The following is a 27680-nucleotide window of genomic DNA, read 5'->3' on the forward strand; positions in this document are numbered from 1 at the left end:
TATCCATACTATGAACTGGAAAAGGGAGGATCTCTCTGAATATTAAATTGGGTGAGATCTCAGGGACATTCCTAAGGATTGTATAAACTCAGAGAGCAATTTCACATCAGGGGGAGAAAGGATGTGCCTCTTAGCTACATGAAGGAAACACTGAGCTTGCTCAGAACCTCTGTGTGTATGACGTATCTCCTTCTAGTGGCTAGTCTATGTAAAAAGATGTGACCCTACTCCTGCTACCAGCTGATGGACTTAGCCCTTTAACTCAAGTAGTCAAGATCCTGCTTTCAGCTCTGGGGTTCTCCTCACTGGCGACCCATGGTGAGTGGGTAGGTGGCGATACATGTATATAGCTAATGTCAGGCTAGAGCAACCACCCATCCCTTATTTTAAAGGGACCATCCCATCCCCTATTTTGGTGGTGTCCCTTCGAGGGTGACCACCCAGCCCCTATTTTAAACCGGTTAAGAACCGGTTAGGGGGAGGGATAGCTCAGTTGCTTGAGCATTTGGCCTACTAAACCCATGGTTATGAGTTCTATCCTTGAGAGGACCATTTAGGGAACTGGGGTAAAAATCTATCTGGGGATTCATCCTGCTTTGAGCAGGGAGTTGGACTAAATGATCTCCTGAGGTCCCTTCCAACTCTGATAGTCTATGATTTTAAACATGAAACGGAAGCTTGCGCTAATTGCATTGGCCGCTTGAGGGCAGCAGAGATGGACAGGCGAGAACAATACCCGCCGCCCTACAGGAAATGGCGCTCCCCGAACCCCCCCTCGCAGGCGTACTCGAGCCAGGCCCCACGCCGGAATGAGAACTCCGCCATCGCTGTGAGGGGCAAGAGCCCCTTCCAGCAGGGCGCCGCCATCTTTGTGCGGGGTAACGGTCGAGTCCCCTGGGCGCCGCCATGTTGAGGGTGGTACCGCTGGCGTCCTCAGACAGAGCTAAGTGTTATTAATCATTAAATCGCTAAACACGATAAAACGCGCCTGACTAGAAATCTCAGCGCGCGGGTTTGGATTTTATAGAGAATGGCGCCGAATGACGTGGCTGTGGGAGCTTGACACGCCCCCTCCGTCGAGGTAGCACTTCCGGGTGATGATGACCTCTGCCCCCGTGACCCCTGCCCCGTCCTTTCCGGTGTTGGGTGCCCGAGGAGACGCACAAGTAAGTGGCCGGGCCCGGGTTTGGTACCATCCACTTCCATCCTCCCTGGGTGCGGCCGCTGCGGCCTTTGCCGCCTGTAGCCAGCCTGCCCGGGCCCTTCCTCGCCGATATGGAGCCGGCGCGGCCGCCCGGCGGGTGGGGGGAGGCCGGGGGAGCGGGGCGCTAGGCCGCGGGGAAGCTGGCGGCTAGAGTGGCCGAGCCGCCCGGGGGAGCGGGGCGCTAGGCCGCGGGGAAGCCGGCAGCTAGAGTGGCCGAGCCGCCCGGGGGAGCGGGGCGCTAGGCTGGCTGGAGCTGGAGTGGCCGAGCCGCCCTGCGGTTTGCGGTTTGCCAAGGGCCCGTGGGAAGCGTTGTTTATTTCTTGTCCCGGTTATGCAACGTGTGGGCCGGGCCAGGGTCCCGAACCACGCTCAGCTCGAGGCAGCTTCCCCCGGGCTGGGGCTAGCGGGGCTGGTGGCGGGGCAGGGGAGCCCTTTCCTAGAAGGAAGAAGCTCGTAGGAGCGTCTCTACAAAGCGGGATGCGAAGAGGGAAGGTAACGGCCCGGTGTGTGGTTTGGGGCTTGTGTCGCGGGACAGGGGGAGTGGGATCCTTTCCTAGACTCTCAACAGGAAGAGGGGATGCCGAGGTTCACTGTGGATACGTGGTGGGGCACAGATGCCCTCCAGTGCTGCACACAAGTGGTTTCCAAGCACCCCAGTTACTTAAGTGTCTCTTCACACTCAGAAATCCTTCTGGCGGGAGGGGAGAGGGCCACAGTTGTTTGAAGTTTATTAGTGGGGATGCAAAGTGTGTCAGTCCCTTCATTAAACACTTGACTGGGCAAAGAGCTCTGCTGAACTGTAGGCAGGTGCACAGTACAGCACTAAACTGCAGCCCCCTTCAGTTAGTGTGATGTTCCTCAGTAGATCATTAAGCATAACCTTGAACCACTGCTGACCATGAAAATTTATGCTCCAATACATCTGTTAGTCTGTAAGGTGCTACAGGACTCTTTGTCACTTTTTGTAGTTGCAGTGGTGGTGTTTTTTTTGTTAAGGTGGGGGTGGCGATAAATCAGACATACTGTTTTTAGGCACAGATTTGTGCCAAATATATATGATAGCTAAAGCCAAATTAATCTCTGCCATAACTTCATATACTAATAGGGTTACACTGTGAATAAACTTGGTCTTTTTAATCTAATCTCTTCTATTATATGTTAGGGACAGACAATAGTTATCACTACATTCAGTTACACTTGAGGAAACCCCAGTTTATTAACTAAGATTTATACACCTCTACCTCGATGTAATGCTGTCCTTGGAAGCCAAAAAATCTTACCATTATAGGTGAAATCGTGTTATATTGAAAGTTGCTTTGCTTGACTGGAGTGCACCTCTCCCCTACCCCCCAGCACTGCTTTACCAGGTTGTATCCAAATTTGTGTTGTATCGGGTGGCGTTATGTCGAGGTAGCAGTGTACCAATTTTAGACCTAGGAGAGCTGCTCCACGAAGGATAAGTGGTTTAGTCTTAAGTTAACACATCAGGATTTTTTTAGGGTGCCTTCAAGGTTATGCTTAATGATCTACTGAGGAGCATCACACTAACTGAAGGTGGATGGAGTTTAGTGCTTTACTGTGCACATCCCAAAGTGGTCGGTTGACTGGTCACATAATGCTGGTGTTCTCTTCATTTCCAGCTGCTGAAAGTATTAAATATTATTTTTCCATGCTGTGGCTGTAGATATTTGATTGTAAATGGGAGAGGAGGTGGGTTATAAAGTTGCAAATGGGAGTAGAGGTGACCATAAGACACATTATCTGAAATGTGCTCCACACACTGAACAATTCAGGGAATCCTGTCACCGCTTCATTCTTGTATGTTTCCTTAGCCTGAATGTTGGCAGAAAAGAGAGACTTAGGTTGCCTAGGTTAGTTGAAAGTTTTCTGTTAGGACAGAGGATTTCCTGCACCCATCTACACTTGTTTTGGGTTTCAAGGAGGTATTGGAGATGCTACTGGTAAACACAGGACTGGGAGTCAGGATTCCTGAATTCTATTCCTGGCTGTGCTTCCAACTCTTAACTGTAGGCAAGTCAGAAATCTGTCTCCCTTAATTAACCAGTCTGTAAAATGAGAATAATACCATACAGATTGGAGACCCCATGGAAGTGGTTCTATTTATCTGTATTATCATAGAGCATAAAGGCTTCCACCCTGATTAAAGTCCTATTGTGCACTTTGTATATACATAGGGAGAGGCAGGGCCTGCTCCATGGAGTTTACAGTCTAGGGCAAGAGGCAATCATAGGCAGGTAACAAAGGCAGAGAGGTAAAGGGCTGTACCCCAAATTAGACAGCAGATCAGTGGCTGTAGTGGGAATGGAACCCAGTGCTTCTGATGGAGGGCTGATTATGAACATGATGATTTTAACTACACAGTTTCCATCCAGGCTCTCTCTCATGTTAAGCCTTGTGTGGGAATGCAGCAGTGGGCAATGTTTATGGAGCTGCTGTTAAAATTTCAGAGAGATTGAGTGGCAATGGCCTATAATAAAGCTAGGCTGATCTCCAGATTATTTAATATACTAAAATGTGAAAAGTGAGCCTAATGCTCTTCCAAAGGGTTAGACAAGCTGGTTTTACTGATGAATGGGTTGCACGGTCCTCTTAAGTCTCTGGAATGTCCTGTAGTCCAAACAAATAGATTATTGGTGCATCTGTATTGATTAGTAGCCAGTTCAACTGCAAAATGCCTACTGTGTTGATTTAAATACCCTTAAAAAGTAACTTCTCCTTCATAGGAGTATAAAGGACCAGAGACACATGGCTCCTGTGTAATTCCAGAGAAGGAACTCTCTTCATTGCTCCTTTTCATGACAGCATGTAACTCACGCTCTTATTTCCCCTCTCAGAAATGGCACCGCGTAAGGGTAAGGAGAAGAAGGAAGAGCAGGTCATCAGCTTGGGACCGCAGGTTGCCGAAGGGGAAAACGTGTTTGGTGTCTGCCATATCTTCGCTTCCTTCAATGACACTTTTGTCCATGTAACTGATCTCTCTGGCAAGTGAGTACTGAATGTTGGTGACGTTAATACCATACAAGGCTCTATATTACTTACCTTCCCTTGGTATCGTCCTTACACGTTTTTAAAATTTAAATTGTGCATGTGTAACAGTTATTCTGGTTCAATAACTCAAGCTGTTTTCACTCACCTTTATCCTTAAGGATAAAGTCTGTGCCCAGGATATGTGAAGAAGTATCATATCATACACTTACCTAGTTGCTATCTGAGTGACTCTTCTTGGTCTTGGCTACAGGAGAGGTTGCACTGGTTTAATTGAAATTGTTTTAAAAACATTTGTAGTTAAGCTATATTGAAATAAGCCACTCAGACCAAAATAAGGGTTTCTATACAGAGTTTTCTTCTAGTTTAAGTAGGTAAGGAATCAGCTTAAGTTAAATTGATGTAAGTTGCTCTTGAACTGAAGTATGCGGGGCTTTGCACTGTAATCTGAGCAGAATGCAGTTGAGTTTTAAAAGGAGTCAATGGGGATATGTATCCGACGCTTCTAATGCTGCTTCTTACAAAACACATGGAGTTACCATCACATAAAATGTCCAGACGTACATCTGAGTTGAAATAAGTGTTTACAGAAAGGGGAATTAGCGTTGCCTCGCTACAAAAGAGATGACCTTTAAACTGCTTGACAATATCTACCATATCAGGAGCAGGCGTTTCCATTTGCCTTCTTGGCTATTTAGTAAAGATCTTCCCAAAATATGTAATCTAGTTCAGCCACAGGACATTGGGCTTGATGCTCAAAATGTTATGGCCTGTGTTTTTCAGGAGGTCAGACTAGATGACCGTGTGATCCTTGGTGGTCTTAACATCTATTAATCTATAAACTTTGGTGCTCAGGTGACACACTACACAAGACTTGTAACAGGATTTTTAATTGAAACGTGTTGGGCCATCTTTCACCGTTTTCTATTTTTGCTCGGTGAATGAGTCCTAAGAATTAAGGCATATCTATATGAGAAAGTTGCATTGCTCTGACTTAAAGTGTGATTTTTAAACTGATATATTTAGATCTGTGTAAAGGCTGTATGGTTAGTTAAACCTCTTCAAAAGGCTGCATGGAGATGCTTATTTGGTTTAGCATAAATCAATTAGGAACATGATAAACCGTAATAAAGTACTGTTTAAACACAATAAGTGTCCACATAGGGCTTTGCCCAAGTTTAACAAATTCTGTTAGTAATTTATACATTAAAACAGTGCAATTTCTATATGTAAAAGGGCCCTGCTCCCTTCATAAATGACCTTAGAAGAAGTAAGACAGATTCATATTAATGGTTGTCACATGGCAACTTATGAACTAGTAAATCTATAAAATGAAATTATTTTGTGTTTTATATCTCCTGGTTCTGTAAGGCTTGCAGGTTATGATCAGGCGCGTTCCTGAGTATTGCTTTTGGCCACATACAAAGAGGTATTGTCTTTTCAGGGAAACCATCTGCCGAGTGACTGGTGGTATGAAGGTGAAGGCCGACAGAGACGAGTCTTCGCCCTATGCTGCTATGTTGGCAGCCCAGGATGTTGCCCAGCGGTGCAAGGAGCTGGGCATCACTGCACTTCACATCAAGCTGCGAGCTACAGGTGGAAATAGGTGTGTATGGCAGGCTCTGCTTTGACATACATAAAAGTTGTGCAGCGGTGAGGTAGTGCTTGCATCCTGTCTGTGACTGAATGCTAGGTTATGCTCATCGGGCAGCCCAAAGTGAAATCAAGTCTTGCAGTTTTCACACAATCCTACACTCTCACTTCAGTTGTAGAAGAACAGCTGTCCATATTAAAATTGTGATGGCAACAACACTGCTGTTGAGGGCAGCAGTGAGAGAACTTGCATCTCAAATGTGCTCTAGCGTTATTTTATTCCGTGCATCTTTGCAAACCTGATGCATTTTTTGTGTGCAGGTGGGGCTTGTTCTGGTAGCAGAAACAACTCCATGGTTAGAGGTGTATATTTTCAGTTGGTGAAACATGTGAAAGCCCTGGTCCACTGACTCATGGAGATAATATTCACATGACTAACATTAGTTCAATTCAGCTCTGACCTGAAGGAGCCATGCTTATAATGGGCTGTTTTAATTGATATGTTAAGAACTAGTTTGATTGGGAAAGTATGGGTCATTCTACATAGTAATGAGATCATCTAATTACAAATGGATTCACAAGATAAACACCTGGCATGGGTGGGTTACAGGAATCTGTTTTTTCCTCAAATATATCCCCACCGCTTTTTCAGCAGGCTTATGGGACTCTTGTTTCATGTTGTCAAGTATCGGGGTAGCCGTGTTAGTCTGTAGTCACAAAAACAATGAGGAGTCTGGCAGCACCTTAAAGACTAACAGATTTATTTGGGCATAAGCTTTTATGGGTAGAAAACCTCACGTCTTCAGATGCATGGAGTGAAAGTTACAGATGCAGGCATTATATGTTTCATGTTGAACTTAGAAGGGAATCCACTATTGTCTCTGTGTAATGGCAGGAAAGATCATGTTTGATATTAAACTTTGACAGCTCTTCTGCCCCCTTGTCGGGGTTCAATTACCATGTATATTCAGAATTGCATTGAAGTATATTCTGCTGACTGTTACTGTTCTTGCCGTATACATGGGTTAGACGAAAAGGGATGCATCTCATAAGAGTTCCAGCATTTTCAAATTCGGGATAAAGGATAAAATGACTTACGCTGCATGTTGTTGTTTCCTTGGGAATGGAGTGTATTCAGCTTCAGCTGTTTGGTGAACGCTTCTCTGCCCTGATCTGTTGCCTGTTTTATTATGTCCAGGACCAAGACTCCTGGACCTGGTGCCCAGTCAGCTCTCAGAGCTCTCGCTCGTTCTGGAATGAAGATTGGGCGTATTGGTAAGTGTGGTGTTCATATGAGGTATTTTAGATAAATAATGGGAAATTAGTATCTGTTCCCTGCAGGGCTCTGGAGCGGAGCCCGGAGCTGGAGCGCGGAGCAGCTCCGGACCAGTGGCGCTGCAGGTTTTTGCCTGGAGCAGAGCCAGAGCACAGCCCCAAAGCCCTGGTTCCTTGCTTTGAAACCCTGTCATCAAAAGAATTCTGTGTGGATCTCTGTTGTTATTTAATACCCTGAGTTACATGATGGCCAGGTCTGAGATTTATTCCCTGTTGATCCTACAGAACCCAAGCTTGACCATCAGACATATTGAAATCCACCTGATCACTTGTGCTTTCAGCTTGAGAGGGCTGAGTTTCCTTTAATTTGATGTGTATGTTCCTAGAGGAACTGGAGCATTTTCAGATTAAATAAAAACCCATCAGCAAGTGGCATGAGTTTTCAGTATGGGCTAAGGATTGGTAACTAAGTGCAAGTTGTATAGCAAGATAGTGATGGGCCTCTGGTTTAGAGTTACTGACTCTTAACAGTAGCTGGAAGGTCACTGGCCATGATTTACTGGGGTGAAAGTCCCAAAAGGTGCTGCTGAAAATGCCTTCTCAGTGTTCAGAGAAACCTATGGAAGGACTATGGTGTACATTGATTTCCTGTGGGAGCTTGTCTTGCAGGCAGGGGCTGCCTGTTGCTGCTATGGAAGTCACGTGACCTGCAGTCTGTAGTTTACTGTGATGTGCCATTTCAGTGTGGATTTTCCATATTCTAAATGTTACAAATGTGGAAATCTGCCACACCTGAGTCAACGCGCAAGTGAAATATTGTACCTCCTACACATCATTTCCCAGGATGCCTCCTGAGAGGAAGTAGGGGTGTTGGGGGGTTTCCTGCTCCTTGCAAGAAAGGCTTAGGTTTTGTGTGTGGCCGTTGGGAAGCAAATGTTGATTTGGCATTATAATGCCCCTTGCGCACTCAAAGCGGAGTGAGTAAATTATTTTGCCTTTTATACTAAATCCTCTTATTGTTAATGCTAGATCCTACTAAAGTCGGTCATTGTGTGAGGATACGTTATTAGCACGTGAAGCCAATGCAGTTCTTCACTGCTGAGGTCTGGGGCAGTGGATGGGTGGTGTCTGGCAGGGACTTGGATGGTTCATTTTCTATACCTTGGAAAGCTGTTTGAAGCAACCTGCTGTCATGAATGGTAATGCGTTACTTTCTTTCCACAGAGGATGTTACCCCCATCCCCTCTGACAGCACTCGCAGAAAGGGTGGTCGCCGGGGTCGTCGTCTGTAAACCGTGGCTGGCTTTTGTTTCATCATTAAATCTCTCAACGCAATTTCTGTTCTCATTTGTGTTCTCTTAACACAAGCTCTGATCAGAAGGCTAGCATTCGGTGTCATGTGTCCTTTGGTTGTCATTGGAAAGCCCGGTGGCTGTAATATCTGAATGTTTCCATGAAAACAAGAAGTCTGAATTACATACACAAATAGGTTGATCTCGGAAGATAGGTGTCCTGTTTATGTTGTAGGGCTCCTGTTCACACAGCTACACTAGGGGGGCCGTATTTTTGTATAAACTGGTAGAGTAGTTTAAAAGCACTCTAAAATGACAGCCCCAGCAGATGTTCTATGGCATGTTATACTTCCAGTTACATTTCTAGGAAAAATACTCTCTTCCTTGTAATTTTGTGCTCCCTGCTGTCATATTTACCCTTCACTAATGCTTGTCAGTATCATATGCTCTCATCTGTACTAAATGCATATCCCAGGTGTCAGCCCAGGGAGGTTTAAAAGCAGAGTGCCTACGTTCTGTGATTGTGAAGCTCCTTCCATGTTGAAAAGTGTTACCCGTCATTGGGTGACTGTTTAAAGCTTGAAGATAATCGTCCTAATATCAGACAAAGCCCCACTCCTTTGTTCTACCAGTTTCAGGGTGACGTCCAAAATGGCTTCTGATACTTTGCTAACTTCGTTGCTATATACATGTTTCAAACCAGTTGTCCTCAAAAGCTCCATGTCTTATAATGCAGGAATGCCAGTATCATGCAGCATGTTGTTCTTGCCCCTCTCCCAGTATAATAGCCTTTATTTTGAAATTTAATTTCTTTTATGCTGTCCCAAGCATGCTGCTGATTGTTGTGAAGATTCATAACGAGTGTAGACATTGCAGGGAGCTAGTGGATTCGACAGGTGGATGTGGCATTTGCCTCTTTTTTGGTCCCTAAGAGGCAGTTACAGCCTTCAGTACTGTGGAAGCCCCATTTTTCACCTCAAGCAGAAGTGGATTCAAATTTGAAGCAGCAAGGTTTTAATTCTTCCCACCACTCCTTAGCAAACCTTAACAGTAACTACATGCCCTACTCCTGATTTTTGCCACCAGCAATAGCAGACAAGTATGTTAACTTGAAGCTTCTGCTAAAATTCAGCAGTGAAATAGTTAATGTCACCATTTCAGGTATCACTAGACTTGAGAATGTCTCCATTGAAATAAAAGGGGCAGTTTGTAAGTCTGAGCTGTTTAGTTGAAAGCTTAGATTCCGATGCACTATTACGCAGCCAACTTAGAGTAACTTAAGTGGTTAAGACTCATGATATACATGAGGCCTTACATATTGGAGACGTGGACACAGAAATTTGAGTGTTGTGGTCTCCTGTGAGACCTTGGCCGTGACCTCGGCCTGCCTTTGAACCTTGAAGTTTGAGAATGAACATAGAAAGATGGAGCTACTTTCACATATGCCCTTGCCAGCTTTGGCTCTTAAAACACTAGTCTCATAAGAGGATTTGTCCTTGGCCTCTCTCCCTTCCTCAGATACTGGAGAGGACCGTTTGGCTGCAGGTAGACAGAGGTTGTGTCCAGTTCTCAGAGTGAATCCCATTTCCAGCCAGTTGGCTAGATGTGGTTCTGAGTCTGAACCAGCACGTAGCACTGCCGTGTAGCCCCTCGGGGTTCTGTCTTGGCTCCCAACTCAGTGTGTCCCTCCTTACACTGCAGGGGCTGCAATTTAAATGGTAGAGAAGAGACACTTAGGACTGAAGCCACCGCTGGGCATTATTTTTGTTAATAACCTTTGTTCAAAGCCAACTCTAGTGCTGCAGCTTGCAGACTTTTTGTCCTGACTTCTTGGAGATGCCTGCTTTGGGAATGATCTGCTGACACTGCCACTTTCTCTAGTCCAGCGTCTTTCCTGTGGACTGTTACTTTAATAGCTGATGTTATTGGAGTTCCCCTTTGCATGAAACATCCCTGGATGGGCGCTAGCAGCTCCACTGACATGGCCAAACTGTCATTTGTAGCTTTATCCGTATCACTGTTACACTGAAAGGCTTTTAGAAATAAAGGTTTTGTCCTGTTACTTCTAGAGAGTTTTATTTGTAGGCACAACGACTAGCAGCATTGGAAGTTGATAAAATCTCTGAATTCCGCTATTGAGAACCAGCCAAGGAATGAAGCTGAACGTTAATGCTGTTCCAGCCAGTGAGAAATTAGCTATGGCCTGATGTCAGAAGTTACGAGGCAGAAGGGTGCTCAGAAAGAACAGAGAAGTAGATGTGCTCAGAGGAGGTTCAGGGAGCTGGATGCCTTATATCAGAGAAAGAGAAGAAAGTATAAACCAGTTAATAATTCCAAACAGCCTATGCTTGCTGCCCTTACTGATATGAGACAGTCTGTTGCAATCTCCATTCCTATTAGGCAATGATTTTAGCCCCTTCTCAGGAAAAAACAATCCCACACATGTACGTTGGGACAGATGGATGCTTGGCTTTGGAATTTAAATACATTTGACATGCAGCTGTTCTGAAATTCGCTGTGCAATTTCCCGCTCCCGCCCCTTTCAATCAGCTCTATATTCCACTTACTTAGAAACCATTCCCAGCTGGTAAAGTACTACAGCTATTTGGGGCTAGAGGTTACCTGAAGCATCCAACTCGGATTCTGCAGTGGCCCTGTATGCCCATTAATTCTACTGCCAAAGATGTGTTGGTTTTTAAATGTAACGTTGATTTGGATACACAAGCTTTTGGAGTACATGAGTGTCTCCAATCGAGTATGGCAGTTTGTTTCTAATGAATAATTTGGTGCACATACACAGCAATAGGTTGCAGAGTTTACTCGGCAAGGTGCGTGGGAATCGTTGCCATTTGACAACGGGGGGAATGAAGATATGAGAGTGGTTAAGTCACTTACACACATTGGGTGCAGGGCCGGCTTTAGGCCAATTCCATCAATTTCCCCAAATCGGGCCCCACACCTCAGAGGGACCCGTGCCCAGTGGCAGGGCCGCCGGGGGGGCAGGAGGACAAATGGCCGAGAATGCCTTCCCAGGCTAGAGGCTCCTTTTGAATTTTTACTCACCTGGTGGCACTCTGGGTCTTTGGCAGCACTTTGGTGTCTGGTGCTTCAGTACTGCTGAAGACCCAGAGCGAGTGAAGGACCCACCACTGAAGACTAGGAGCGCTGCCCAGTGAGTACAAGTCCCACGTGTTTTTTTTTTTAGTCATCCCTGCCGGGGCTCCGTCAAAACTGTTAGGATTGGGCCTCGCACTTGCTAAAGCCGGCTCTGACTGGGTGAGCCATTTTAGCATCAATCTGAAACAACCCAGGTGTCTTGCATCAGAGTTTGTAAGGTGTGCTGCGTGGTGCAGTGTCTGGCCTCCCAAGGTTAAATGCGGTGTGTTCATAATCTTCCTTAAACAAGAGGTGGGAAAGAGATTTCAAAGGCATTCATCCCTGAGCTGAATGTACTGATTTTGAGGGTATCAGAGCGGGGGGTGTTTAGGCCTGTTGAGTTAGTTTGTGTGTCAAGCCAGTCAGCCATGGCTTAGCGACCAGTGCGCGCTTCTCGTTTTGTGCTTGAGGGTGGTGGCTCAGATGAAAACATTCACCCTTTGTGGCAGTCGTCACAAATCCAGAAAAGGGAGCTTGCTTTTTATTGATGGTAAATGGGAGTACTCCAGGGCAGCAGCGTCTTACCTGTCTTATTATTTATTACTAGGATCCCCAGTCAAGGGTCAGGCCCCTGTTGTGTTAGGTGCTGGACAGACAGGTAACAATGATAACAGTCTTTGCTCCAGAACTCTGTCTACAACTGAATAATAAGCGACCAAATGCAAGGTTCTGTCTCAGTCCTTGCTCAAGCAAAATTCCCGTTCACTTTCATGTGTCGGTCTGAGCAAAGAACTCAGGATTTGGCTTAATAATAATGAATCTTGAGAACAGAAATCAGACCTGGGCCTGGTCTGTGAAGTGTTTCCTTGTGGCCTAGGAGCACTTGTAATTGCATCTGCAATAGGAGACTGAACTTCTCGCCTCTCACGTCAGACGCTTCTCTCTCTCTCACCTCCAGATGTTGGTCCAGTCTGTTACAGGTATCTGCCTGTTACATCTCACTGGCCTCTGGTCTAAACAGCACTCATGTGCGTTGTAACATACCCACTCACTTGAGTCTATGGAAACCCCAGAGAGCAGAAGTAACGAATGAGGAAGAGGAACCGAGTTGCTGGGGAGTTCTTGTTTCTTGTAAGGAAGCTGAGCAGAAATTTGGGCTGCTCCTAACTGGCTGTCTAATTCCTGACCCTGCTGACCTGGCATTCTGTAGGCAAGGCCATCCGTGGCTCCTGGAGGGTGAGTCTTGCCTTGACGATGACACCTGCAGCTGAGAAGAAGTGAGGTGACTAAATGAACAGCCCAAGGAAGGCTCTGGAGAACGTGTTGGCTCTAACTATAGCTGCCGCAATATCCCCCTGTCTATGATCCTGTCAGATTTTACAAGTGAAGCAGCCTCAGACCTGGCTCTGTTTGGACAGGAGACCCGTGTGATGCAGCAAATTCTGTGGCAATACAATAGGTGCCTGACAAACCATCCAGCACCATGTTATGGGCCCTATGGAGTGCAGCGGTGGGTGAGACCTTTGGGATGAGGCATAAATTAGAGGTGAAGATCCCATAGCCCTGTTAACTCCATTGTCCTGCTTCCCTAAATTCTTCCCATCATTTCAGTTGAACACAGATTCCAAGTACGTCATTGGGAGGAGAAGTCATTAAAGCAGGGCCGAAGTGTGAAGAGGAAAGAATGGCTGTGTGTGAGGAAGAGGCATACAGTGCATTCCTACCCAGCACAAGGCTTCATACTGTGTCTGGGGTTTCTCCCCCAGGTCCAGCTGTCATTACTGCCCTGCTTGATTCTGCGGCAATCTGTGCTCTGCCATCGCTCCCAAGCCATCTTTCCTGTGCTTCATCACCTGCTGTCTAGTGTTGCTAGGTGCAACATAGCACCTTCGTCTGTTGGTTTCAGTCGGAGTTGAACTGAATCCTTAGCTGCTGTCTTCCAGCGTCAGGATAGCTGCGTTTCATGAGTGGGTGGAAGTGAACTTGCTATATCTCTTATCTCTAAGGTGCCATGTGCTTTAATGTTCATTCCTGCTGGCATTACACTTAAACGTAAACCTGGCATCAAGTAGAGTTTCAGGATACATGGCTTTGCCCAGGCTGAATAAACTATGAAATCCTGGGGCCCTAGCTGCCTGGTTAGATTTCTGTGTCCTTTTGTCAAAAAGCTCCTGACAGCCAGGGAGTCCAATTTTTTTTGCTGCTTCTGTTGGGGAAGTATAATGACCCTCTTCAAGCCATGTAAAGTGCTCTCTAATGGGTGCCTGATGAATGGGTTTAATAATGATGATGCGTTGAGATCCTCTGATGAAGAGTGCTGTAGAAGTGCAAAATACTATAATCAGTGTAAATTAAAAAAACTCAATGCAACATTGTGATGGAGATTTTAAATGCTCAAGAGTAACTGCTCCAACAGCAGCTGGTACTCAGTGCCCACACTGATATGGGGTATTTTCTTCATATGTCATAGGGTATGTCTACATCTACAATTTTGCAGCGCTGGTTGTTACAGCTGTATTAGTACAGCTGTCTAGGGCCAGCACTGCAGAGTGGCCACACTTACAGCAACCAGCGCTGCAAGTGGTGTTAGATGTGGCCACACTGCAGCGCTGTTGGGCGGCTTCAAGGGGGGTTCGGGGAACGCGAGAGCAAACCGCAGGGAAGGACCCCTGCTTGCACGGGGGTTCGGGGAACGCGAGAGCAAACCAGGGAAGGAGACCAGCTTCGCCGCGGTTTGCTCTCACGTTCCCCAAACCCCCCTGCAAACCGCAGGGAAGGAGACCTGCTTGCTCGGGGGTTCGGGGAACGCGAGAGCAAACCGGGGAAGGAGACCTGCTTGATTACCAGAGGCTTCCTCAGGTATGTTGGGATACCTGCTTATTCCACGGAGGTCAAGAAAAGCGCTGGTAAGTGTCTACACTTGATTACCAGCGCTGGATCCTCTACACCCGAGACAAAACGGGAGTACGGCCAGCGCTGCAAACAGGGAGTTGCAGCGCTGGTGATGCCCTGCAGATGTGTACACCTCCTAAGTTGCAGCGCTGTAACCCCCTCACCAGCGCTGCAACTTTGTGATGTAGACAAGCCCTTAAAGTAAAGAACATGCCTGAACCAACTTGCAAAACCCATTTGCCCTGAACGTTGGGGAAGTTTGGATTTTGATCCAAGCTCTGCAGAACTTGGAGCTACTTTCTAATAGGTCAGTTCGTGGGTGACCTCATCAGTTGCAAGGTAGAAATGTAATTTGGGAGTCTGTTTTGAAAGTTGCTTTAATACCAATTGCTGATGAACTCTGTGTCGAGTAAGCAGAACTCAGGCAGAGTCCATCCCCACATACATGCGCACCCGGACTGCTGCTTTCTGTGGGAGTTGTGTATGCGTATCTAAGCTCAGAGCTGGCCTTCTGCAGTAGGACTCTGCTCCTCCAGCGTTCAGCAAGCTCCCTGCTGGGATGCTTTTGTTTCTAGGACAGCATTTCAGTCCATTAGTCTCCTAATTATTTCCAGATAAGGCTGAGTTGCTCCATGTGCTTTCAGCTGGGAGAAAAAGCAAACAGGAGTGTGTAGAAAAGCATGTCAGATGCTTTCTCCATGTGTGATGTGCCCAAGTAAGGATTTCTGAGAGGATTATAAAACATGAATGTCTTAGTTTCCGTGTAGCTGAAATCTCCTAAGTAACCTTAGTGTAATGTTCTGATTTAATTTCCTAAGTTTTCTAAACCGGCTTGAACGCTGAAATGCTCCAGTTATTCTTATTTGAATGTAAAATCCCTGTATAAATGCCACTATGTTGATCTTAAGTGTTCAGTGCCTCAGATATCCTCTCATACACTAGATGTATTGCTGGATCTTGGTGTATTAAAAAGTTAATAGAAAATGCTCTTTTGCATGTGCATAAAACACAGCTTTAAATACTGATAATTTAGGCTCCAGTGCTGCAAAGACTGATTTACATGAGTAATCCTTACTCCCACGACCAGTGCTGTTAGCTGCTGGGGGACTTCTTGTGTGTCTAGTGCTTATCCCTGTGAGTAAGGATTTGCAGCATCAGGTCCTGACCAAATCAAATCTTTTCAGACAAGTCGCTTTCATTATTTCTGGCTATAGGCCAGATTTTCCAAAGCGCTCAGCACCCACCTGTTTCTGGGGCGCTCCTGGGTGCTTTGTGCACGTCCCAAAACCCAGCCACATTGTCGTGGTCTGGAAGCACAGCGCTTTGTAAAATCTCAGGCAAATTGAAGTATGAAAAAGAAGCCATTTTATGTGGTATAATTGCAAAAAGGCACTTGTACCTGCTTTACATATTTCCGCCCACCCTTGATAGACTGAAACATTAGCCAAACAGAACGTGTGCTGAGAGCAACCTGGGAGGGGTCAGCCCAAAGGCTAACTTATTACTTTTGAAATAAAAACTCTTCCCCCCTTTACATAAAAAGTAGTAACTCTTCCACTAAACCCCTAGCATGGCTTGTCCAACCCTAATTGTATGTAACTGAGCAGGATCTAAAGAGTGACTGGGTGCGTCCTTAGTGCTGACTCATTTACATTTCTCCTAATAACCTTTTGCAAGTGGTACGGTGAAAATATGTAGAAGCTAAGGGCCAGGCCCTCAGCTAGTGAAACAGCAGAACTCCACCGGAGTCAGTGGAGTGATACCAGTTTACACTGGCTGAGGATCTGACCCCAAAAGTCAGATTCTGCCCTAAGATGATTGTGCAGGACCCCAAGTATGTAGCTCAAAAGGCAAAGTCTGCCTCTAAGCCATTATGTGTGGGTGCGTTTGCGTTTAAATATTGCAGTGTTCACAATTTGTCCTGATTTGATGCAAAATCTCTTGCCTCAGAACTGATCTGAGAGAGGGAAATGTTGCCTGTTTCATCCTGAATGGCCACTTTGAACATATGCTAAACAATCTGTTCCACCTTGTATTTAGCTGGGACATTGGGAGCAGCTTTCCCAGACCCAAAGATGAGCTCTGTGTAGCTCGAAAGCTTCTCTCTCTCTCTCTCTCTCTCTCTCCTCCAGACGTTGGTCCAGTAAAAGAGTTTCCATCACCCACTTGGGGATTTATATTCTAATCAATGAGATCACTGTGCTGGTTCCATCCACACATGCAACTCCAAGATGAGGACTGTGAATTCAAAGGTTTGCCTAGAAACAAGTGATGCCTTCTGAGTAGCCAATAGGATTATTTCTAATGCCACACTTTAAATAATAGCCCTGGCTGACGGCTCTATGTGGCTGGACTGGGGGTGGGCAGGCTTTGGTGGGGTATTTCCAACTATTGATATTTTGTAGCTTTCACTTCCTAGTTTTTGTGCTTCAAGAAAGTTCAAAGGAACAGGATCTAGTTTCCTTTTTAGCATCAACTTAGAGACTGTGCTAGGTGCAGGCAGAGCCCAGAACATCGCCAGCTGCGGAGAAGTCAGCTAGAGGGAAAGAGGCACCATGGCAGACGAAGACAGACGAGGCTTGATCTCCACCCAAGAGCGACCTGCTGAGGATGTCACAGCCCCAGACTCTGGAGCACAGAGGTATTCCTCATCTGTGTTTTCAATCCACTTTTATTTGTATATCTTTGGGCAGGGGGAGCTAGAGAGGGCTCTGGAAGCAGGAGAAGGAAAGTGGGCTCAGTTAATGGAATGGAGGGGCCATTTAAATCTTGGTAGTGGAAAGCGTGAGCTGATGGAGTTTCAAGGGAAATGAGCTCTTCACTGGTTGACCTGACCAGACTCCCAAGCAGGGCTTGAATGTTGAACTTGAATTTCCCTTCTTTCTCCTGAACTCGGGTATGGGCAGTTGGTTACCTTATTTTAACATGTGGGAGAGTATGGGGCTCTTTAAAAGCCCAGCGTTCAAGCCCACCTGCCTGACAGCTTGTGATATCTGCCAAGAATCTCTCATTCTGCAGGAGGGGCTTTCCGCCAACGAGGGGTGGGTGGATGGGAAGCTGTTTGCCCTTTATTCCTTGCCCCACTCTGCACAACTCCCTCTGTAATCTTTGGCCCTATTTATGAACTAGCCCCGTGGTAACCAAAGCCCGACATGGGAATCATGCAAAATCTCTTGAGTTATTTTATACCCTTGGGTGATGGCATCTGGGCCCTGTTTGTCCCAGTTCCAACGAGCTGTTTAGATATGATCCTGCATACCAAATACGCCCTTCTCGTTTGACCAGTATGTGCCTTAGACACCCGTGTAGTGCGCCTGGCTGTGGTGCATGCATGGAAAATTGAGTCTATGGTGGCACAGCTCTGACCTGTAAATCAAGCCACAGCCAGGCGATATTTTTAAATGAGTGCCTTTATTCAACACCCTTGACTGCCCCTTTCTGGAAACTCTCCCCTGGAGAATGTGATCTTCTAGGTGCGCATGTCCCGGAGTGTGGACAATACAACTTAACTTTGTGTCCCCATCTTCTACTCAGGGTGCTAGCGATGCTGTTATTTAATGTCCAGTGTTTCTGGAATTCCCCTTGGCCTGAAGCATAGCTTGGATCAAACTTCCTGAGTAGATACAGCCTGGAGGAGGGCAGATATCCCCCACTGTCCCTAGCATTTGTACCAGTATGTAAGATCCTAGTGGAAAGGCTTTGAGAAGGAAGGGCTTTCTCCTGTGGTTTTCTCAAATTGCTGTATTTGTACAAATCAGTAACCATCCCCTTAGCACAGGGAAATGCAATATTGGGCATCAGCCAACCTTCCAACCACACCAGATCAAACAGCCACAGCCACTGAGAAATCAGATGTCTCATGACATCAGGAGTTGCCGGGCAGGATGGTTTGCAGGACGATCAGAACAGTAATAGGATGGAGGAAGGAACCTGTTTGACCAGGCCTGGATCAGCTCCAGGCTGAATTTACTTTTTATGTCGCTGTGTGTGTGTGTCTGTGCTGTAGCAGGCACAGAGACAGCGCAGACACAAAAATCCCGTGTTCTCCAACCGATGGGCCTGATCCTGCAAACCCTCACTTCTTTGAGTAGCCCTTACTCATGTGAGTAGTTCCATTGATGCCAATGGGACTGCTCCGTGAGAGAGTTTGCAGGATCTGCTCCTACAGCAAGACGGCATGTCTAGCACAAAGCTTCTTGGATTGCCTTGGGCCCATCAGCAATTTGCAAGGCTTGCCACCTTGTTAGTAAATGAGGGTCCCTCTCTGATCAATCTAGCTGCCTTTCTAAAACACCTTCCCCCTCCTTCCAATAACACCTGCGAAGAATGAAGGCTGGGTGCAAAAAAAGGTAGTCTGTGGAACTTGGATCTTCCTTCTAATAGGTCGGTTCATGGGTGACCTCATCAGTTGCAAGGTAGAAATGTAATTTGGGAATCTTTTTTGAAACCTGCTTTAATACCAATTGCTGATTGTGGAGCTAGTGGAACTTGGGCAGAGTCCATCCCCGCATACATGCACACCCGGCCTGCTGCTTTCAGTGGGCGTTGTGCATGCGTATCTAAGCACAGAGCTGGCCTTCTGCAATAGGACTCTGCTCCTCCAGCGTTCAGCAAGTTCCCTGCTGGGATGCTTTTGTTTCTAAGACAGCTTTCTAGTCCAATAGTCTCCTAATTATTTCCCTCACCTGATAATGTGGAGTTGCTCCATGTGCTTTCACCTGGGAGAAAAGGCAAATAGGAGAGTGTAGAAAAGCATGTCAGATTTTTTATAAAAGTGATATTTTTGTTAGGGTTTTTAAAAAGTGTAAAAATTGTAAGTGTGTGAAATGAACTCGCAAAAGAACTATAATCAGTAAATCTATGTGTATGGAAGACAAAAGAACAGGAAAAAGGAGAGATGAATACAATGCAAGAAGAGGTGTAGCAGTATGATTATGGTACTTTATCCATTACCTGAAAATAGGAATGGTCTTTCTATACAATCAAATAGTTCTTTATCACCCAATAATCTCTAGATTCCTTTATCCTCGTGAACAAAGCTGTTCCTGGGAAGCAGGAGGTCCACTCTTTTATGTTAATTTTTGAGTCTGATTTTCCAGAGTCTCCAAATTATATCTACATTTTCAATTAGAATGCTTGACAACTCTCCTCTCTCTCAAGCATGCCGTATGCAATAAAAGGACTGTGGGAACAACAGAAGCAGTAACATGGCCAATTTTCTCCATTTCCCCTTCCCCCAACATAATCTGGATTTTCTCATGCCAAGTTGAGGATGGATCTGATCCAGTACCCACTGGAATCAGTGGGAGTTTTAACTATTGCCTTCAGCTGGCATTGAATTGTGCCCTACCTTGAGAGAACGTGCAAAATATAGAGGCAAAAAGCATTTAACAATTGTGTACATAAACTACCCTATACTGACATGCTCGCAGAGTATACCATGTGCTGCTTCAGAACCTCTTCAACTCTTTACTCCATGTGGCCTCTTGGAAGAGTTCTCTTCACAGTCCTAGGTGTTTGAGATTATTTTCTCCAGCAACCAATCCCCTGGACTCCTACCCCAACAAACACACGCACACACACACGTACCGCCCTCCCGCCCCACCCCCACCGTTTAGAAAACTGTTTCACTTCCCCTGCGAGGTCTCGCATGGCAAGAAGAGCCCTTAGCTCTTGCATTTCCACGCAGCATGACAAGGGACGACAGTGAGATCTTTTGGCCTGTGAAATCGTCTCCCAAGGAAAGCGTTGGAAGTCCTAGTAGTCATGCTGTTTCCATCTAGTTTGGACAAAGTAGCTGATGGGTCCGATCTAACCCAAATCTCCATGGCGTTGGTGTGGGAGGGCATTGGATGAGTGACGGATGCTTTCAGATGGGCCGGAGCTTGACATAGCGGAATAGTTCAGTGCCCCAACTGAACTTGGGCTGCCCTGAGAACAATTTTTACCACTAAAGAAGATAATTACCAAAACAAAACCCTCCACTGCACATGCATGATGCACATCTCCTGGGGAGAGGATGAGAGAGAACGAACTGAAAGCTATGCTGGTTGGTGCTCCAGTGCAAGGGTGGTATAAGAACCCCTGGAGAATAGCATATTCTGCACCCAGTGCAGTGTATCCCAAGAGGCTGGTGGCTGATGTGGGCGGCTGCAGCTGGCGTTTGCTGGCCACTAGCCTCCCTCTGTCTTGCAGGAATTACTTCAGCCGTGGAGCCGTTTACTCTGCTGTCTCCATCTTGGTGGCCCTGCTGATTGCCGGCCAGGCCGTCACCGTCTACTTCGTGTATCAGCAGAGTGGCCAGATCAGCAAGCTGACCAAGACCTCCCAGAATCTGCAGCTGGAGGCCCTGACCAGGAAACTCCCCCAAAGTAAGTAATTGCCCAGCATGATTGCACTGTATAAGCACAAGCCTAGGCCAGTTGGGTGACGTGGCAGCTGTACTCTCAGTCCCAGAGCGTCCCCCGGCTCTCTTGGCTGGTGGAGATCAAGCTCCCCAGAGAGATGGAGGAAAGAGTTCTGGAGATTGCTATTAACAAGGCTCCTGGAGTCATCTAGACTCTTCTGGAGATGGTGATTCCCATGCAGTCTTATCCTACTGAGTCTTGTCATGTTTCCTTCCTCGCCCCTACCTATGGAGAGGGGGAATTAAAACTTGCATGGATGAGAGTTTGGATCAGAATGGAGGCCATCTGAGAGTTGCTTTATCCTTCCATTCATTCATGGCGTGTGGGAGGACGGAGCCTTTGTGGTGCTATTCCTGCCTATCATGCTGGAGCTCTGGGTGGAACCTGGCTGTGATACCAGTACCTACCAAGGAACCATTTATCACCTCGGCCTCCAATCCTAGGCCCTGGGAAACTGGCTGGAGTCTTGCCAGGGCTGGCTGGAGCATTGGCCACAGGGTCAGTGACTCCATGTGTTTCCCAGCCTGGATAGACAGACTCACACTAGCTCTGCTGAACCTAGCATGATAAAAATAACAGCCTGGACATTGCAGCACGGGAACAGTGCAGGACAGGCCCTGAGCTCAGGCTGAGGGTGATAAAGTCCCAGGAAGCTAAAACACAGGGACTCTTATGGTGATTCGACTCCAGCTTATGGAGACACTGAGACTTTGGGGGTCCATTCATCTCTCTCTCTCTTTCCTCTGCAGGTGCCAAGCCAACTTCCAAGCTGAGGATGGCAAAGTTCAGCATGCCCATGGTCATGAGGGAGCTGCCACTCGCCCCAAAGGTGGACATGACGGTAAGAGACATCCCCTGGATCCCTCTGCATGTAGTTTTGGATGCTGCTCTGGCAGCAGTTTCGTCGCTTGTTTGGGAACATGGTTGAGTAGTTTCTTCTAGGCCTTGTGCCACAGCTGCTATGTGGTCAGCAGTGAGAGAAGCAGAAAGTAGCCCCGGCCATCCCACCTCTGCCAGCACCTTGCAATACATTCTGTTCACCAGCAGCTTGGGCTTCTCTCCGGTGGCTGGGTCTCTTGCTGCTGGTTACTGGGTCCCAACTTCTAGGGGTCTGTTCAGTCCTTGGAACTTCTGCCAACTACAGCGACACACACAAAGTGCGGCGGAAATCCACCCGTTAGTACCTGGATGGAGAACACCATCTCCCACCTGTTGCATTCACACCAGTGATGGAGGGGTGAAAGTTGTGTGTCCCATTCCCCAGGTTCTGCCCATTCACTCCCCAGAATAAGAGGTAGTTGCCTTTCTCTTTCCCCTGAGCTTGCTTAGGGTGGAGTTTGTGTGCTGAGCCCCTCTGGGACAGTGAGTGAGAAAGGGGAGCGGTTGGAGGTGGTCAGCTTGATATTTCCCAAAGCTCAGCTGTTCTTCCGTGTGCCGTAGACAGGGCCATGCAGGGCTCGCAGGCTTTGAGAAAGGTTCCACTTCCCGGTGGGGTCCAGTATTTCCAGGAATTGGCTTGCCCTGGGGTGAAGAAGTTCTGCTGAAGGTTCTTGTGGTGCAGCGTCCACCCTCGCCAGCCTGGCTCCCTGGTAGCCAAGTGACTCCGTATCTGCCAAAAAGAACCCCCAAGACTGGCCATGTCCTGCTCATCCCGTTCCAGCTACAGGCCATCTGCTTTAAGTCTCTGACTCTTCAGCTCCTCATCCTGACCATCACAACGCCAATGCTCTCTCTTTCCTCTCTAGCCCCTGGAGAACACGGCCAAGCTTAACAGCAGCACCACGGATCAAGTCAAACACCTGCTGCTGGTAAGAGCCTCCTCTCTGTTCCTGTGGTCGCCTCTGTCACGCTCACGGGTCTGTCTGCAACAACCATGTATAGCTGGGCATTTCCACAGACCCACTTCCTTTCAGCCCTATTAGCCTATTGGTTCTTTTGGGCAAGGAGTATGGACTATTAAAGAGCCATTGGATTAGGAGCAGCCTTGCTTTTATCTCTCTCTGTCCCTTCATCTGCTGCTCTCATTCGCTTAGGCTCATGGCTCAGTGTTCCCTTGTTCCCGGAGAGCTCGGCTTGACTGTGGCAGGTGAGTTCTCTCTGGCTCCTAGGTGTCAGCCTGCTGTTAACACTGTCCTGTCCCCTTTGGTCCTCCTGTAGCAGGCAGCCCCCAGCAAGATGTTCCCTGAGTTAAAGAATACCCTGATGGAGAATCTGAACCACCTGAAGAACACCATGACAGACCGAGACTGGCAGGTCAGTGCTCTCACTCGGCCAGCTGGCTAGTGGACTGGCTGCAGCTCCATCTCCTCCTTTGCACCCAACGGTGTGAACTGGGCTGGGGCTGGAATGTGGGTATCCTGGTGGGAGAATGGCTGCATTGCATGGCAAATCACAACCTGCAGCTGGGCTGCTGTCATGGTTACATGACCACCCTTGCAGGGGAGGCTGGGGGTTCACAAGGGACCTCAGCTGTCCTGCTCCTGACTTTGTGCTGCAGACGTGAGAGCACAAAAGCAGGGAGGGCTCCAGTGTCACCCTGATCAGATGGGGGCAGGGAGGCTATGCCAGTTGTCTGGGGCATTTTTTTTTTGTTGAATGCATTTTATTACCACCACTTTCTTCCGCTTGTTGGTCTCTTGCAGTCCTTTGAATCCTGGATGTACAAGTGGCTGCTCTTTGAAATGGCCAAAACCCCACAAACTGTGCAACCTACTGAGGTCCCAGCAGATGAAGGTATCGGGGTTCTGGGTCACCAAACTCCTTTAGGGTAGGAATGGTCCACAGGTCAACCCAGGAGATCACTGGCCAAGGTTCAGAGCATCTTGGAGGGCAGTGGAAACATGTACCCTCTTGAAATGGTTCTGCTCTTTGGTAGCTAGGGATTTTTTCCTTCCCCAGAGTCCTCCTGTGTCCCTTTGAGAACCTCAGTTTTTGCCAAACTTGTAGTTTTCACTCCATCCTTGAGGCTGCAGGTTAAGGCCACTGTTGGACCACTGGGGCACTTCCAGGCCCATCAGTCTGAGGAGCTGCTGTTGAGGAATGTCAGGGAAAATCCCAGGGAACACAGGTTTGAGCTTTGCCGGAGGCAGTACGAAACCTGATACTATGGGACCGCCTTCCCAAATCTTTGAGGCAGGGTGTGTTGTGAGTTAGCTTTTAGCAGCTAGATTTCCAAAGCTGCATCCCCCGCTGGGAGCAGAGTGGGCCTTAGGCCAATTGCCACTGCCTTAAGATCACCTGGAAATAGATCGGTTGACATTCTGGCTCTTCACAAACTGATGGGGCTGGCCCACTGGCTCTTTGCCTCACAAGGGTTGCTGCTTTGAATTCTGCCCCGTTACAACAGAAGCAAAATTCATTCCACTTCCAGGCTGGGGTGACCCTAGTGGGCACACATGAAGTGTCCATAAAGAACAATTCATTTTTTATCCCAATTACTGCAGCCAAATGGGGAATCCTCATGGAAGAGGCCTAGTGCCCCAATTAACACCCCCCACCCCCGAGCAATGTGATGCATATGGGAGCATCCTACGGGGACAGACAAGAACTCATTTTTAAACAAGTCTGAAAAGCCTCATAATCACATACAACCCTGTATTGGATACAAAGGTGAAACTGAGATTTCGCTGAGATGCCTCTCACTTTCTCATCTAGCTGCTTCAGTACGGAGAGTGCCAAGCCTGGATCTCCCAGCCACTTAGTCACTCTGCAGGGGTTGGATGCATCCCCATGAGCAGACTTTGTGTTAATACTGTCTCCATTAAGCAGTGGCCGTTACCCTTTGTTATCACGAGGCTAAATGGGCTTCCTGGGAGCAATCCCCGTAAAGCCGTTGTCCCAGTGAGGTTAATATATTTTTGCACAAAGGTATTCCCTGGGGCCATGCCAATGGGCCGGCCCAGTGTGGAGAAGTTCTTTGCACAGGGTATCCTGCCGCCCTTTCAGTGCTCACGCAAGCAAGCTATCGGATTGGCTGAATAGCCTCAAGGACTTAATGTTGGTAAGACCCCAGCGGGGGCGGGGAGAATAAAACGTACTCATGGGTATTTCCTGTGCTTGTTGCTTTAGTGCAATCTCAGTGCCAGGCGGAGTCAAGTTTTAGTGGTGTCTACCCGGGTCGGTTCCGCCCCCAGTGTGACGAACATGGTGACTATCTCCCCAAGCAGTGCTATGCCAGCACGGGGTACTGTTGGTGCGTCTACAAAAATGGCACCAAGATCGAAGGCACTGAGACCCGTGAAAAGCTGGACTGCCCTGGTAGGAGCTTATTTCACGTTGGCCGGCCAGGGGAAGGGGAGAGGAGCACATGTGCATGTAGACGCTGCCTATGATCTCGTGTGTTCTAGCTCCGCTAAGCCGATGAGCACAGTAGGCGTTGTGTCAATGTGAGGCCATTGGACTGGCTGATAAATCAATCGTTCTGGGAAAGTCGAATGCAGCCCAGAGCGTTCATTGGGCAACAGGATTCAGGGCACTGCAGTGCTCCTGTATCTGAACTGGGTCCTGATCCTGCGAACTCCTGAGCATGTTCAATTGTCATGGAAGTCAATGGAGCTGTTTTTTTAGAGATGCCGAGCACCCACAACTCCAAAGGAAACCAAGGAGAATTGTGAATACTCAGCAACCGGCCCTGTGGGAGTTGAGGGTGTTCAGCATCAACCAGCAGGTGCTCAGCGCCTGGCAAGATCAGACCCCACGTCATCAATGGGAAGAACCCAGATAATACAATAGGAAATGCAGCCTATTAGGAGCAAATATAAGGTGGAGGATCGTAGACCTGGACAAACGATAAAGGGTGAGATTGCACTGCCTATGTCTGCCCAGAGTTGGCTGAAGAAAGGGAACTATCTCCTTTGCTGAGTTCTCACTACCCCATATCCTGAGAGATCATTGATTCCCTGCTACTGGGTGCCCTTATGTTGCTACCATCTTTTCTGAATGGAGCACTCTGAAAATGTATGAACTGAAGCTTCCGCCCTTGTTGGCTTAGTCAAATGGAGATAGCTGTCACCGTCCCAGCCTGGCCTGGCCAGCACCCATCTCATGTGTGTGGAGGTCCCAGAGAACCAGAGCAGTAGGACTATCTCAGCTGTGTCCAGACTCCAGTCTGGGCCCACACACGGCCAGTGCCCCACAGAACCTTCCCTGAAGAAATGAAGGGTCTTTGCTCTCAGAGATGGGGGAAGAGATCCAATAATCCCCGAGCTCCCCATTTTCATCCCACTGCTGGGCGTTGCTGCTGAAGGTGGCGACCCCAAATAGGGCTGTTAGCCTGACACACACAGAGAGAAGTGAGGTGTCTAAAACTCCTTGGTGAATTAGACACTCAGGAAAATCAGAGCCTACACATCAGGGTGGTGTGCAGGTTCTGATGAATCCAGCATGTAATAATGATCCAGGCTAGCACAAAGCATCCTAGGTGTTTTGGTAGCCGAGATGGACGTGCCTGTCTCAGGTGTGCTATAAAATGCCGAATCTCTTGCTGTGTCTTGCTGCAGTTACTCCGAATGGTTTGGAAACCGAAGAACTGATGTACTCGGGTGTGGATCTGCTGAAGTTGGATTCTGGGAAAGGTGAGCATCTGAGCCAGCCTAGGGTTGGGGGCTATGACTCGGCGAGGGGATGGGGAGAGTTGGCTGGAAGGTGACAGTGATTAGACTCCTAAGCCCAGTGGCCAGGTGAATGATGCCGTGTGGCACAGAGATGATCAGGAGTAAGCAAGGGAGATGAGGAAAGGACTGATTGATCTGGGCTGGGGGATAGATGAGAAGTATGAATATCCCAGAAGCGGGGAGGCAAAGGCTTTCGCAGACCTGGGCCATCTAGTCAGTGGAATCAAAAGCAGCAAGGAAAAATGCCGTTTGGATTTTCGTTTTCTTGCCGCAGGGTGGGGGCTTTAAGGCTGGCACCCATGGCTGCATGGCCAGGTGTATAGACTCTGGCTAGGAGTGAAATCTGGTCTTCACGTGTCACGTCACTTCACATGACTCGTGTCAGTCCAGCTGGAGAGGTGCTTTGTATTGGCCTTACCCTGATGGTGATTGGAGCAGAACAAAGAAATGACTGGATTGTTGCTTCACGGAAACCCAGCCGGATGCAGTGAGTCTCTCTTCCTGGGTTCAGATCTATCTAATTTCCTCCCTCTTTTCTCCCTCTCCCTCCTAGAAACCACCAAGTAGAAGAGGACGCAGAGGCCTGGCACCTTCTGTCTCCACCTCTAGTTTGCAGAGTTACCGCTCACATTCTTGCTCTATTTCACTCATGCTTTTAAATTGCTTTCCTGAATTGTAGCAGCAGCCATTGAGTGCCCCAGTTCAGGCATTGAGTAATAGTGATCGTCTTAGCAGGCGATCCAAATGGGTAGATTACAGATCCTTGTCCGCCAAACCCAGTGCCTCGCCCTGTACCAAGAGGTGCTGTAGCAAGCCAGCAAAATATTAGGACTTTTAGCGGAGAAAGGATGCAGTGCCCCCCTGAACTGCAATCCAAGGCAGGTGAAGGATAAAGCTCTTAGTGCTTTCTTGGCTAATCAGAGCACATTAGCAGCTGCATGTATAACCACAGGTGTCTGAATAGCGAGGGGGCGTGTGCAGTACCACTGCTCCTCTAACATCAGCACTGTCCAATGGGAAGAAGGGATCCAGGTCCAAAACATGGCCAATTTCAATTCAATTATCTCAGTGCATTGTTAATTAGATACTCTGGACATGATCCTTCCCTCCATTACAGCGGTGAAACTCCATTGATTTCAGCTGAGTTATTTCTGGTTTACACAAGTGTATGTGAGGAGAATCAGGCCATCTGTTCGCTTATGCATGGCTCTGAGGGTCTGGATGAGTTCTCAAACCATGGTCTTGGAATGGCCAACCACCCGTGCAGGCTTGTCTGGTTGTTCCAAGAAAAAGAACCGAGTGT

At 47.6% G+C, this 27680-nt stretch overlaps 2 protein-coding genes across 3 annotated transcripts; both read left to right on the forward strand.

The window, feature by feature from the left end:
* Window positions 1-1060: 1060 nt before the first annotated feature.
* On the forward strand, window positions 1061-8413 carry RPS14 (ribosomal protein S14). Of its 2 annotated transcripts, none has more exons than XM_030571763.1 (5): window positions 1061-1166; window positions 4060-4210; window positions 5655-5816; window positions 7002-7078; window positions 8303-8413. In XM_030571763.1, exons 2-5 carry the CDS (start codon window positions 4062-4064, stop codon window positions 8368-8370), a joined length of 456 nt encoding a protein of 151 aa, XP_030427623.1. In that variant the 5' UTR covers window positions 1061-1166; window positions 4060-4061; the 3' UTR covers window positions 8371-8413. The 2 variants fall into 2 exon arrangements, with proteins under 2 accessions (XP_030427623.1, XP_030427624.1); XM_030571764.1 differs by lacking the exon at window positions 1061-1166 and adding an exon at window positions 1552-1696.
* An 8278-nt stretch (window positions 8414-16691) lies between these two features.
* On the forward strand, window positions 16692-27614 carry CD74 (CD74 molecule). The gene is made up of 9 exons (XM_030571756.1): window positions 16692-16999; window positions 20554-20729; window positions 21515-21606; window positions 22511-22573; window positions 22923-23018; window positions 23408-23498; window positions 24834-25022; window positions 26264-26338; window positions 26931-27614. Exons 1-9 carry the CDS (start codon window positions 16914-16916, stop codon window positions 26942-26944), a joined length of 882 nt encoding a protein of 293 aa, XP_030427616.1. The 5' UTR covers window positions 16692-16913; the 3' UTR covers window positions 26945-27614.
* Window positions 27615-27680: the final 66 nt, after the last annotated feature.

This window comes from Gopherus evgoodei, chromosome 8, assembly GCF_007399415.2.
Source record: "Gopherus evgoodei ecotype Sinaloan lineage chromosome 8, rGopEvg1_v1.p, whole genome shotgun sequence".
NCBI lineage: Eukaryota > Metazoa > Chordata > Testudines > Testudinidae > Gopherus > Gopherus evgoodei.

What these genes read in the sequence shown, in the direction of transcription:
- RPS14 (XM_030571763.1), top strand. Translation starts at nt 4,062, where the DNA reads ATGGCACCGCGTAAGGGTAAGGAGAAGAAGGAAGAGCAGGTCATCAGC. An exon ending in GTAACTGATCTCTCTGGCAA is followed by an intron (nt 4,211 to 5,654) that starts GTGAGTACTGAA and finishes TTGTCTTTTCAG; the next exon opens with GGAAACCATCTGCCGAGTGA. An exon ending in AATGAAGATTGGGCGTATTG is followed by an intron (nt 7,079 to 8,302) that starts GTAAGTGTGGTG and finishes TTCTTTCCACAG; the next exon opens with AGGATGTTACCCCCATCCCC.
- CD74 (XM_030571756.1), top strand. Translation starts at nt 16,914, where the DNA reads ATGGCAGACGAAGACAGACGAGGCTTGATCTCCACCCAAGAGCGACCT. An exon ending in TGACAGACCGAGACTGGCAG is followed by an intron (nt 23,019 to 23,407) that starts GTCAGTGCTCTC and finishes GGTCTCTTGCAG; the next exon opens with TCCTTTGAATCCTGGATGTA. An exon ending in TGAGGTCCCAGCAGATGAAG is followed by an intron (nt 23,499 to 24,833) that starts GTATCGGGGTTC and finishes TTGTTGCTTTAG; the next exon opens with TGCAATCTCAGTGCCAGGCG.